The 14,405-nt window shown below is 46.6% G+C and overlaps 1 protein-coding gene across 3 annotated transcripts in view; it reads right to left on the reverse strand.

Moving 5' to 3' along the window:
• mccc2 (methylcrotonyl-CoA carboxylase subunit 2) overlaps positions 1–14,405 on the reverse strand; it is a 49,310-nt gene that overhangs the window by 32,834 nt on the left and 2,071 nt on the right. For all 3 annotated transcript variants that reach the window (XR_011668960.1, XR_011668961.1, XM_071352004.1), the window contains exons 2-9: positions 11,924–11,990; positions 11,451–11,535; positions 11,207–11,308; positions 10,035–10,162; positions 9,401–9,513; positions 6,730–6,843; positions 6,352–6,416; positions 4,520–4,619 (exon numbers count right to left, since the gene is read on the reverse strand). Coding sequence is in view for 1 of the 3 variants with exons in the window: in XM_071352004.1 (XP_071208105.1) it covers positions 4,520–4,619; positions 6,352–6,416; positions 6,730–6,843; positions 9,401–9,513; positions 10,035–10,162; positions 11,207–11,308; positions 11,451–11,535; positions 11,924–11,990 (774 nt within the window). In the remaining 2 variants the exon portion in view is untranslated. The remainder of the gene's footprint in view (positions 1–4,519; positions 4,620–6,351; positions 6,417–6,729; positions 6,844–9,400; positions 9,514–10,034; positions 10,163–11,206; positions 11,309–11,450; positions 11,536–11,923; positions 11,991–14,405) is intronic.

A 14,405-nucleotide genomic window follows, 5' to 3' on the forward strand; every position in this document is an offset into this window, starting at 1 on the left:
ACAACCCACCTGTATGTTGAGGTTATAACCCACCTGTATGTTCTTGGTGTAGTTGAGGTTATAACCCACCTGTGTGTTGAGGTTATAACCCACCTGTATGTTGAGGTTATAACCCACCTGTATGTTGAGGTTATAAACCACCTGTGTGTTGAGGTTATAACCCACCTGTGTGTTGAGGTTATAACCCACCTGTGTGTTGAGGTTATAACCCACCTGTGTGTTGAGGTTATAACCCACCTGTGTGTTGAGGTTACAACCCACCTGTATGTTGAGGTTACAACCCACCTGTATGTTGAGGTTATAACCCACCTGTGTGTTGAGGTTATAACCCACCTGTGTGTTGAGGTTATAACCCACCTGTGTGTTGAGGTTATAACCCACCTGTATGTTGAGGTTATAACCCACCTGTATGTTGAGGTTATAACCCACCTGTATGTTGAGGTTATAACCTACCTGTATGTTGAGGTTATAACCCACCTGTATGTTCTTGGTGTAGTTGAGGTTATAACCCACCTGTATGTTGAGGTTACAACCCACCTGTATGTTGAGGTTATAACCCACCTGTATGTTGAGGTTACAACCCACCTGTATGTTGAGGTTATAACCCACCTGTATGTTGAGGTTACAACCCACCTGTATGTTGAGGTTATAACCCACCTGTATGTTGAGGTTATAACCCACCTGTGTGTTGAGGTTATAACCCACCTGTATGTTGAGGTTACAACCCACCTGTATGTTGAGGTTATAACCCACCTGTGTGTTGAGGTTACAACCCACCTGTATGTTGAGGTTATAACCCACCTGTATGTTGAGGTTATAACCCACCTGTATGTTGAGGTTATAACCCACCTGTGTGTTGAGGTTACAACCCACCTGTATGTTGAGGTTATAACCCACCTTTGAGGTTATAACCCACCTTTGAGGTTACAACCCACCTGTATGTTGAGGTTACAACCCACCTGTATGTTGAGGTTATAACCCACCTGTATGTTGAGGTTATAACCCACCTGTATGTTGAGGTTATAACCCACCTGTATGTTGAGGTTATAACCCACCTGTATGTTGAGGTTATAACCCACCTGTATGTTGAGGTTACAACCCACCTGTATGTTGAGGTTACAACCCACCTGTATGTTGAGGTTATAACCCACCTGTATGTTCTTGGTGTAGTTGAGGTTATAACCCACCTGTATGTTGAGGTTATAACCCACCTGTATGTTGAGGTTACAACCCACCTGTATGTTGAGGTTATAACCCACCTGTGTGTTGAGGTTATAACCCACCTGTGTGTTAAGGTTATAACCCACCTGTATGTTGAGGTTATAACCCACCTGTGTGTTGAGGTTATAACCCACCTGTGTGTTGAGGTTATAACCCACCTGTGTGTTGAGGTTATAACCCACCTGTATGTTGAGGTTATAACCCACCTGTATGTGAGGTTATAACCCACCTGTATGTGAGGTTATAACCCACCTGTGTGTTGAGGTTATAACCCACCTGTGTGTTGAGGTTACAACCCACCTGTATGTTGAGGTTACAACCCACCTGTATGTTGAGGTTATAACGCACCTGTATGTTGAGGTTATAACCCACCTGTATGTTCTCGGTGTAGTTGAGGTTATAACCCACCTGTGTGTTGAGGTTATAACCCACCTGTATGTTGAGGATATAACACCTGTATGTTGAGGTTATAACCCACCTGTATGTTGAGGTTATAACCCACCTGTATGTTGAGGTTATAACCCACCTGTATGTTCTCGGTGTAGTTGAGGTTATAACCCACCTGTGTGTTGAGGTTACAACCCACCTGTATGTTGAGGTTACAACCCACCTGTATGTTGAGGTTACAACCCACCTGTGTGTTGAGGTTATAACCCACCTGTATGTTGAGGTTATAACCCACCTGTATGCTGAGGTTATAACCCACCTGTATGTTGAGGTTATAACCCACCTGTATGTTGAGGTTATAACCCACCTGTGTGTTGAGGTTATAACCCACCTGTATGTTGAGGTTATAACCCACCTGTGTGTTGAGGTTATAACCCACCTGTGTGTTGAGGTTATAACCCACCTGTATGTTCTTGGTGTAGTTGAGGTTATAACCCACCTGTGTGTTGAGGTTATAACCCACCTGTGTGTTGAGGTTATAACCCACCTGTGTGTTGAGGTTATAACCCACCTGTGTGTTGAGGTTATAACCCACCTGTGTGTTGAGGTTATAACCCACCTGTGTGTTGAGGTTACAACCCACCTGTGTGTTGAGGTTATAACCCACCTGTGTGTTGAGGTTATAACCCACCTGTGTGTTGAGGTTATAACCCACCTGTATGTTGAGGTTATAACCCACCTGTATGTTGAGGTTATAACCCACCTGTATGTTGAGGTTATAACCCACCTGTATGTTGAGGTTATAACCCACCTGTATGTTCTTGGTGTAGTTGAGGTTATAACCCACCTGTATGTTGAGGTTACAACCCACCTGTATGTTGAGGTTATAACCCACCTGTATGTTGAGGTTACAACCCACCTGTATGTTGAGGTTATAACCCACCTGTATGTTGAGGTTACAACCCACCTGTATGTTGAGGTTACAACCCACCTGTATGTTGAGGTTATAACCCACCTGTATGTTGAGGTTATAACCCACCTGTGTGTTGAGGTTATAACCCACCTGTGTGTTGAGGTTACAACCCACCTGTATGTTGAGGTTATAACCCACCTGTATGTTGAGGTTACAACCCACCTGTATGTTGAGGTTACAACCCACCTGTATGTTGAGGTTATAACCCACCTGTATGTTCTTGGTGTAGTTGAGGTTATAACCCACCTGTATGTTGAGGTTATAACCCACCTGTATGTTGAGGTTACAACCCACCTGTATGTTGAGGTTATAACCCACCTGTGTGTTGAGGTTATAACCCACCTGTGTGTTAAGGTTATAACCCACCTGTATGTTCTTGGTGTAGTTGAGGTTATAACCCACCTGTATGTTGAGGTTATAACCCACCTGTATGTTGAGGTTATAACCCACCTGTGTGTTGAGGTTATAACCCACCTGTGTGTTGAGGTTATAACCCACCTGTGTGTTGAGGTTATAACCCACCTGTGTGTTGAGGTTACAACCCACCTGTATGTTGAGGTTACAACCCACCTGTATGTTGAGGTTATAACCCACCTGTATGTTGAGGTTATAACCCACCTGTATGTTCTTGGTGTAGTTGAGGTTACAACCCACCTGTATGTTGAGGTTACAACCCACCTGTATGTTGAGGTTACAACCCACCTGTATGTTGAGGTTACAACCCACCTGTATGTTGAGGTTATAACCCACCTGTATGTTGAGGTTATAACCCACCTGTATGTTGAGGTTACAACCCACCTGTATGTTGAGGTTATAACCCACCTGTATGTTGAGGTTATAACCCACCTGTATGTTGAGGTTATAACCCACCTGTATGTTGAGGTTATAACCCACCTGTATGTTCTTGGTGTAGTTGAGGTTATAACCCACCTGTATGTTGAGGTTACAACCCACCTGTATGTTGAGGTTACAACCCACCTGTATGTTGAGGTTACAACCCACCTGTATGTTGAGGTTATAACCCACCTGTATGTTCTTGGTGTAGTTGAGGTTATAACCCACCTGTATGTTGAGGTTATAACCCACCTGTATGTTGAGGTTATAACCCACCTGTATGTTGAGGTTACAATCCACCTGTATGTTGAGGTTATAACCCACCTGTATGTTGAGGTTATAACCCACCTGTATGTTCTTGGTGTAGTTGAGGTTATAACCCACCTGTATGTTGAGGTTACAACCCACCTGTATGTTGAGGTTACAACCCACCTGTATGTTGAGGTTACAACCCACCTGTATGTTGAGGTTATAACCCACCTGTATGTTCTTGGTGTAGTTGAGGTTACAACCCACCTGTATGTTGAGGTTATAACCCACCTGTATGTTGAGGTTACAACCCACCTGTATGTTGAGGTTACAACCCACCTGTATGTTGAGGTTACAACCCACCTGTATGTTGAGGTTACAACCCACCTGTATGTTGAGGTTATAACCCACCTGTATGTTGAGGTTATAACCCACCTGTATGTTGAGGTTATAACCCACCTGTATGTTGAGGTTATAACCCACCTGTATGTTGAGGTTACAACCCACCTGTATGTTGAGGTTATAACCCACCTGTATGTTGAGGTTATAACCCACCTGTATGTTGAGGTTATAACCCACCTGTGTGTTGAGGTTATAACCCACCTGTATGTTGAGGTTATAACCCACCTGTATGTTGAGGTTATAACCCACCTGTATGTTGAGGTTACAACCCACCTGTATGTTGAGGTTATAACCCACCTGTATGTTGAGGTTATAACCCACCTGTATGTTGAGGTTATAACCCACCTGTATGTTGAGGTTATAACCCACCTGTATGTTCTTGGTGTAGTTGAGGTTATAACCCACCTGTATGTTGAGGTTATAACCCACCTGTATGTTGAGGTTATAACCCACCTGTATGTTCTTGGTGTAGTTGAGGTTGCGGACGGCCTTGCGAGCCAGGTGAAGGGCGTGGCTATCGTCTAGAGCGTAGTGGTCTGTTACACCCGACTTCCTGTGGGACAGGAAACAGGAAACAAACACAGCTCAACACTGGATAGAGGAACCAGACCTAACTAATATCATACCTGCTCCATGGTACCATACAGTACCTACCATACCTAACTCCTACCACACACTACGTACCATACAGTACCTACCATACCTAACTCAGACCATACAGTACCTACCATACAGTACCTACCATACCTAACTCACACCATACAGTACTTACCAGACCTAACTCATACCATACAGTACCTACCATACCTAACTCCTACCACACACTACGTACCATACAGTACCTACCATACCTAACTCAGACCATACAGTACCTACCATACAGTACCTACCATACCTAACTCACACCATACAGTACCTACCACACAGTACCTACCATACCTAACTCATACCATACAGTACCTACCATACAGTACCTACCATACCTAACTCATACCATACAGTATCTACCATACCTAACTCATACCATACAGTACCTACCATATCTAACTCATACTATACAGCACATACCATACCTACCATACAGTACCTACCATACCTAACTCATACCATACAGTACCTACCATACAGTACCTACCATACAGTACCTACCATATCTAACTCACACCATACAGTACCTACCATACCTAACTCATACCATACAGTACCTACCATACAGTACCTACCATACCTAACTCATACCATACAGTACCTACCATACCTAACTCAGACCATACAGTACCTACCATACAGTACCTACCATACCTAACTCATACCATACAGTACCTACCATACCTAACTCATACCATACAGTACTTACCAGACCTAACTCATACCATACAGTACCTACCATACCTAACTCATACCATACAGTACCTACCATACAGTACCTACCATACCTAACTCCTACCACACATTACCTACCATACAGTACCTACCATACCTAACTCATACCATACAGTACCTACCATATCTAACTCATACCATACAGTACCTACCATACCTAACTCCTACCACACAGTACCTACCATACAGTACCTACCATACCTAACTCATACCATACAGTACCTACCATATCTAACTCATACCATACAGTACCTACCATACCTAACTCATACCATACAGTACCTACCATACCTAACTCATACCATACAGTATCTACCATACCTAACTCATACCATACAGTACCTACCATATCTAACTCATACCATACAGTACCTACCATACCTAACTCATACCATACAGTACCTACCATACCTAACTCATACCATACAGTACCTACCATACCTAACTCATACCATACAGTATCTACCATACAGTACCTACCATACCTAACTCATACCATACAGTACCTACCATACAGTACCTACCATACCTAACTCATACCATACAGTACCTACCATACAGTACCTACCATACCTAACTCATACCATACAGTACCTACCAGACCTAACTCCTACCATACAGTATCTACCATACCTAACTCATAACATACAGTACCTACCATACCTAACTCATACCATACCATACAGTACCTACCATACCTAACTCCTACCACACAGAAAGGACCTATGATGTATTATGGATCCCCATTAGTTCCTGCCAAGGCAGCAGCTACTCTTCCTGGGGTCCAGCAAAATTAAGGCAGTTTATACAATTTTAAAAACATTACAATACATTCACAGATTTCACAACCCACTGTGTGCCCTCAGGCCCCTACTCCACCATGATGTCATACTGCCTGATACCTGCAGTGAAGATCCGCCCCTCCAAGATCCTCAGCAGAGACCGTCTCACCTGTTGCTGCTTTTACCTGAAAAACAACACAGTGCATCAGTTCTACGCAGCAGGGTTGTCATGGCAACACAGTGCATCAGTTCTACACAGCAGGGTTGTCATGGCAACACAGTGCATCAGTTCTACGCAGCAGGGTTGTCATGGCAACACAGTGCATCAGTTATACGCAGCAGGGTTGTCATGGCAACACAGTGCATCAGTTCTACACAGCAGGGTTGTCATGGCAGCACCGTGCATCAGTTCTACACAGCAGGGTTGTCATGACAGCACCGTTAAGATACATCATTTAGAAAATGATAAATATCTAGAATACGTTATCTCGTCCTCACCAGAGGGGGTCCTCCCAGGAAGATGGTTCCTTGACCCCTGACGATGATGCTCTCATCAGCCATGGCCGGGACATACGCTCCCCCTGCTGTACACGACCCCATAACCACCGCTATCTGGAATAACACATTTACATAACCACCGCTATCTGGAATAAAACATTTACATAACCACCGCTATCTGGAATAACACATAACCACCGCTATCTGGAATAAAACATTTACATAACCACCGCTATCTGGAATAAAACATTTACATACCCACCGCTATCTGGAATAAAACATTTACATAACCACCGCTATCTGGAATAAAACATTTACATAACCACCGCTATCTGGAATAACACATAACCACCGCTATCTGGAATAAAACATTTACATAACCACCGCTATCTGGAATAAAACATTTACATAACCACCGCTATCTGGAATAAAACATTTACATAACCACCGCTATCTGGAATAAAACATTTACATAACCACCGCTATCTGGAATAACACATAACCACCGCTATCTGGAATAAAACATTTACATAACCACCGCTATCTGGAATAAAACATTTACATAACCACCGCTATCTGGAATAAAACATTTACATAACCACCGCTATCTGGAATAAAACATTTACATACCCACCGCTATCTGGAATAACACATAACCACCGCTATCTGGAATAAAACATTTACATAACCACCGCTATCTAGAATAACACATAACCACCGCTATCTGGAATAAAACATTTACATAACCACCGCTATCTGGAATAAAACATTTACATAACCACCGCTATCTGGAATAAAACATTTACATAACCACCGCTATCTGGAATAAAACATTTACATACCCACCGCTATCTGGAATAAAACATTTACATAACCACCGCTATCTGGAATAAAACATTTACATAACCACCGCTATCTGGAATAACACATAACCACCGCTATCTGGAATAAAACATTTACATAACCACCGCTATCTGGAATAAAACATTTACATAACCACCGCTATCTGGAATAAAACATTTACATACCGGAGGATGGGGGACGGGGGACGGAGGAAGACGATGGGGACGGAGGAAGACGATGGGGACGGAGGAAGACGATGGGGACGGAGGAAGACGATGGGGACGGAGGAAGACGATGGGGACGGAGGAAGACGATGGGGACGGAGGAAGACGATGGGGACGGAGGAAGACGATCGGGACGGAGGAAGACGATGGGGACGGAGGGCGGCGATGGGGACGGAGGGCGGCGATGGGGACGGAGGAAGACGATGGGGACGGAGGAAGACGATGGGGACGGAGGAAGACGATGGGGACGGAGGGCGGCGATGGGGACGAAGGGCGGCGATGGGGACGGAGGAAGACGATGGGGACGGAGGAAGACGATGGGGACGGAGGAAGACGATGGGGACGGAGGAAGACGATGGGGACGGAGGAAGACGATCGGGACGGAGGAAGACGATGGGGACGGAGGGCGGCGATGGGGACGAAGGGCGGCGATGGGGACGGAGGAAGACGATGGGGACGGAGGAAGACGATGGGGACGGAGGAAGACGATGGGGACGGAGGGCGGCGATGGGGACGAAGGGCGGCGATGGGGACGGAGGAAGACGATGGGGACGGAGGAAGACGATGGGGACGGAGGGGACGGAGGAAGACGATGCGGACGGAGGACGGAGTCTGGTCATACACTCCATCTAGATTTGAATATCCATGGTACCATTCAGTACTATGATTAGAAAAGGCATTTTCTGATGAGCTTGTTGTATTCGGCGCGTGAGACAAATAACATTCTATTTTTATCTTAGATATTGTATCGTGAGGTCCCTTGGCAATTCCCAGCACTAATTATGGGTCAGACTCTACTCCATCTTTCAAAATATGACCTGTGTAAACAGGCTGCGGTCTAGTGGTAAAGTTCACGGTGTGTATACTCCTTTCCCCACCGGAGACCGGGGTTCAATCCCCAACTCCAACCCTTCAATCAGCCCATATGATTTTGTCTGTTTAAATCGTGTGTAAATATACACCCAAAAATATATGTACAAAAATAATACACATTACCTGTGCTATTCATCGCCTGTGCTATTCATCGCCTGTGCTATTCATCGCCTGTGCCATTCATCGCCTGTGCTATTCATTACCTGTGCTATTCATCACCTGTGCTATTCATTACCTGTGCTATTCATCGCCTGTGCCATTCATCGCCTGTGCTATTCATCGCCTGTGCTATTCATCGCCTGTGCTATTCATCGCCTGTGCTATTCATCGCCTGTGCTATTCATCGCCTGTGCTATTCATCGCCTGTGCCATTCATCGCCTGTGCCATTCATCGCCTGTGCTATTCATCGCCTGTGCTATTCATCGCCTGTGCCATTCATCGCCTGTGCCATTCATCGCCTGTGCTATTCATCGCCTGTGCTATTCATCGCCTGTGCTATTCATCGCCTGTGCTATTCATCGCCTGTGCTATTCATCGCCTGTGCTATTCATCGCCTGTGCTATTCATCGCCTGTGCTATTCATTGCCTGTGCTATTCATCGCCTGTGCTATTCATCGCCTGTGCTTTTCATCGCCTGTGCTATTCATCGCCTGTGCTTTTCATCGCCTGTGCTTTTCATCGCCTGTGCTATTCATCGCCTGTGCTATTCATTACCTGTGCTATTCATTACCTGTGCTATTCCGTCTGAGGAGAGGCGAGCCTGGTTGAAGAAGATCCGTCCAAAGTGTTCTCTGTCTGGGAAGACCTCGGCCTGTCTGGGGAGGTTGGCTCCTCCGGAGTCCACTGCAGAGGGCAAACACACAATCAACCCCTAGTCCCTGACTCCTTTCCCCTCCTGAGTCCACTGCAGAGGGCAAACACACAATCAACCCCTAGTCCCTGACTCCTTTCCCCTCCTGAGTCCACTGCAGAGGGCAAACACACAATCAACCCCTAGTCCCTGACTCCTTTCCCCTCCTGAGTCCACTGCAGAGGGCAAACACACAATCAACCCCTAGTCCCTGACTCCTTTCCCCTCCTGAGTCCACTGCAGAGGGCAAACACACAATCAACCCCTAGTCCCTGACTCCTTTCCCCTCCTGAGTCCACTGCAGAGGGCAAACACACAATCAACCCCTAGTCCCTGACTCCTTTCCCCTCCGGAGTCCACTGCAGAGGGCAAACACACAATCAACCCCTAGTCCCTGACTCCTTTCCCCACTATAGGAGACTACCACTGGGAGAGTGTTACACACTCACATGTACATTGATAACACAGCGATCCCCATTGCCGCCACCAGTATAGAGAATGAGAGGGCACTCACCCAGGTAGATACATGGCAGGTGGTTCTGCTGAGCTATCTCCTGGGCTCGGAGGTGCTTCTTCACTGTGACTGGGTAGTAGGTGCCTCCTTTCACTGTGGCGTCGTTAGCAACAATAACACACTCCACCCTGGAGGAAACGACCGGTCAGATGAGAATGACAAGTACTGCTGGAACAATAAGCATTATGACTGGACGATAGAGTCTGAAACACATGGACCTACTCTACGGTGTCTACAGTACTCTACGGTACTCTACGGTGTTTACAGTACTCTACAGTGTTTACAGTACTCTACAGTACTCTACGGTGTTTACAGTACTCTACGGTGTTTACAGTACTCTACGGTGTTTACTCTACGGTGTTTACAGTACTCTACGGTGTTTACAGTACTCTACGGTGTTTACAGTTCTCTACGGTGTTTACAGTACTCTACGGTGTTTACAGTACTCTACGGTGTTTACAGTACTCTACGGTGTTTACAGTACTCTACGGTGTTTACAGTACTCTACGGTGTTTACAGTTCTCTACGGTGTTTACAGTTCTCTACGGTGTTTACAGTACTCTACGGTGTTTACAGTACTCTACGGTGTTTACAGTACTCTACGGTGTTTACAGTACTCTACGGTGTTTACAGTACTCTACGGTGTTTACAGTACTCTACGGTGTTTACAGTACTCTACGGTGTTTACAGTACTCTACGGTGTTTACAGTACTCTACGGTGTTTACAGTACTCTACGGTGTTTACAGTACTCTACGGTGTTTACAGTACTCTACGGTGTTTACAGTACTCTACGGTGTTTACAGTACTCTACGGTGTTTACAGTACTCTACGGTGTTTACAGTACTCTACAGTGTTTACAGTACTCTACAGTGTTTACAGTACTCTACGGTGTTTACAGTACTCTACGGTGTTTACAGTACTCTACGGTGTTTACAGTACTCTACGGTGTTTACAGTACTCTACGGTGTTTACAGTACTCTACGGTGTTTACAGTACTCTACGGTGTTTACAGTACTCTACGGTGTTTACAGTACTCTACGGTGTTTACTCTACGGTGTTTACAGTACTCTACGGTGTTTACAGTACTCTACGGTGTTTACAGTACTCTACGGTGTTTACAGTACTCTACGGTGTTTACAGTACTCTACGGTGTTTACAGTACTCTACACACCCTGAGACTCTGCCGATCCCTGTGATGATGCCTCCTGCTGGAACCTCCTCTTTCCCATAGAGCTCATATGCTGCAAACTGGGACAGTTCCAGGAACGGAGACCTGCAGAGAGACAAACCATAAAGGAACCGTTCCAACACACAGGAACCCTCAGACCTAGAAACGTCAAAACTAAGTGGTTGCGGAGCCTCTACAGAGGATAAATCTACAACTCGGTGTCCAGAGAATAGTCCTGTGTTTTTACCCGGGGTCCAGCAGTCTGTCTATGCGTTCTCTGGGGAGGAGCTTCCCTCTGGAGATGTGCAGATTTCTGGCACGTTCTCCTCCACCTGGCTCAACACATTATCAGACAGGCTGGTCAACAGACAGGCAGGTCAACAGACAGGCAGGTCAACAGACAGGCAGGTCAACAGACAGGCAGGTCAACAGACAGGCAGGTCAACAGACAGGCTGGTCAACCGACAGGCTGGTCAACAGACAGGCTGGTCAACAGACAGGCAGGTCAACAGACAGGCTGGTCAACCGACAGGCTGGTCAACCGACAGGCTGGTCAACAAACAGGCTGGTCAACAGACAGGCTGGTCAACAGACAGGCAGGTCAACAGACAGGCTGGTCAACCGACAGGCTGGTCAACAGACAGGCTGGTCAACACCGGACATTACTACATCTTAACATTCAAAAGAGTTTTCACATGTGAAGGTGCCAACTTAACTTACCCAATTTGATTTTCTCCGATCTGCCTTTCAACTCATCAATAAGGACTTGCATTCGTTCATAGTTTTCCTGAAAAGATAGATATCATAATGTCAAATGCCATAGTGTATTAGTGTAGGGGGAACTTCCGGAGCAGGTTACAGAGCCGGTTATAAACCAGGCAAGGACTAGCTAGTATCCTAGCTATCTCTCCTAGTCAGGCCATTCCTCTGTTCCAGCTGTCTGAGGTGTTATTAGATAAGATACTGTTTGGCTTAGCATAGAGAATTTAACCAACCTTAACTTGGCGATACTTACTCAATTCCCAACTTGGAAGACTACTGTCACGACAATTTTCAATCCCAATGATGATAACTAAACAATCATTTAAGTTTAGGTGGGTGTCATTAGACCAGCTTAGGTCTACTGTCTGGGGTGGAAAGGTAGGCCTACTCCGTCTGGGGTGGAAAGGTAGACCTACTCCGTCTGGGGTGGAAAGGTAGGCCTACTCCGTCTGGGGTGGAAAGGTAGGCCTACTCCATCTGGGGTGGAAAGGTAGGCCTACTCTGTCTAGGGTGTAAAGGTAGGCCTACTCTGTCTAGGGTGTAAAGGTAGGGCTACTCCGTCTAGGGTGGAAAGGTAGGCCTACTCCGTCTGGGGTGGAAAGGTAGGCCTACTCTGTCTGAGGTGGAAAGGTAGGCCTACTCCATCTGGGGTGGAAAGGTAGGCCTACTCCGTCTGGGGTGGAAAGGTAGGCCTACTCTGTCTAGGGTGTAAAGGTAGGCCTACTCTGTCTAGGGTGTAAAGGTAGGCCTACTCTGTCTAGGGTGTAAAGGTAGGGCTACTCCGTCTAGGGTGGAAAGGTAGGCCTACTCTGTCTGGGGTGTAAAGGTAGGCCTACTCCATCTGGGGTGGAAAGGTAGGCCTACTCCGTCTAGGGTGTAAAGGTAGGCCTACTCCGTCTGGGGTGGAAAGGTAGGTCTACTCCGTCTGGGGTGGAAAGGTAGGTCTACTCCATCTGGGGTGGAAAGGTAGGCCTACTCCGTCTGGGGTGGAAAGGTAGACCTACTCCGTCTGGGGTGGAAAGGTAGGCCTACTCCATCTGGGGTGGAAAGGTAGGCCTACTCCATCTGGGGTGGAAAGGTAGGCCTACTCCGTCTGGGGTGGAAAGGTAGGCCTACTCTGTCTGGGGTGGAAAGGTAGGCCTACTCTGTCTAGGGTGGAAAGGTAGGCCTACTCTGTCTAGGGTGTAAAGGTAGGCCTACTCTGTCTAGGGTGTAAAGGTAGGGCTACTCCGTCTAGGGTGGAAAGGTAGGCCTACTCCGTCTAGGGTGGAAAGGTAGGCCTACTCCGTCTAGGGTGGAAAGGTAGGCCTACTCTGTCTGGGGTGGAAAGGTAGGCCTACTCTGTCTGGGGTGGAAAGGTAGGCCTACTCTGTCTGGGGTGGAAAGGTAGGCCTACTCTGTCTAGGGTGTAAAGGTAGGCCTACTCTGTCTAGGGTGGAAAGGTAGGCCTACTCTGTCTGGGGTGGAAAGGTAGGCCTACTCTGTCTGGGGTGGAAAGGTAGGCCTACTCTGTCTGGGGTGGAAAGGTAGGCCTACTCTGTCTGGGGTGGAAAGGTAGGCCTACTCTGTCTGGGGTGGAAAGGTAGGGCTACTCCGTCTAGGGTGGAAAGGTAGGGCTACTCCGTCTAGGGTGGAAAGGTAGGCCTACTCTGTCTGTGGTGGAAAGGTAGGCCTACTCTGTCTGGGGTGGAAAGGTAGGCCTACTCTGTCTGGGGTGGAAAGGTAGGCCTACTCTGTCTGGGGTGGAAAGGTAGGCCTACTCTGTCTAGGGTGGAAAGGTAGGCCTACTCCGTCTAGGGTGGAAAGGTAGGGCTACTCCGTCTAGGGTGGAAAGGTAGGGCTACTCCGTCTAGGGTGGAAAGGTAGGCCTACTCTGTCTAGGGTGGAAAGGTAGGCCTACTCTGTCTAGGGTGGAAAGGTAGGCCTACTCTGTCTGGGGTGGAAAGGTAGGCCTACTCTGTCTAGGGTGGAAAGGTAGGCCTACTCTGTCTGGGGTGGAAAGGTAGGCCTACTCTGTCTGGGGTGGAAAGGTAGGCCTACTCTGTCTAGGGTGGAAAGGTAGGCCTACTCTGTCTGGGGTGGAAAGGTAGGCCTACTCTGTCTGGGGTGGAAAGGTAGGGCTACTCTGTCTAGGGTGTAAAGGTAGGGCTAACTTTGGAAAGTACCATGCTCATATTCCTAATGACGTCTCAGATGTAATTATTGGCAAACAAGACACACTGATTTGGGTGTCCACCCCAAAGTGCCACCTATCACCATGACACCTGTCCAGATCAGAACATTTCAAATAGACTTGATGGTGGCTTACACATTGTTGGATTACTTCATGGAGCAATTTTTATTTTATTTAATAAGGGAATATTTTTATTTTATTTAATAAGGGGATATTTTCTAAATTCAAAACGAACCACCTGCAAGTAGACATTAAGGGTAGTTATGT

This window comes from Salvelinus alpinus, chromosome 19, assembly GCF_045679555.1.
Source record: "Salvelinus alpinus chromosome 19, SLU_Salpinus.1, whole genome shotgun sequence".
In the NCBI taxonomy this organism is placed as follows: Eukaryota; Metazoa; Chordata; class Actinopteri; order Salmoniformes; family Salmonidae; genus Salvelinus; species Salvelinus alpinus.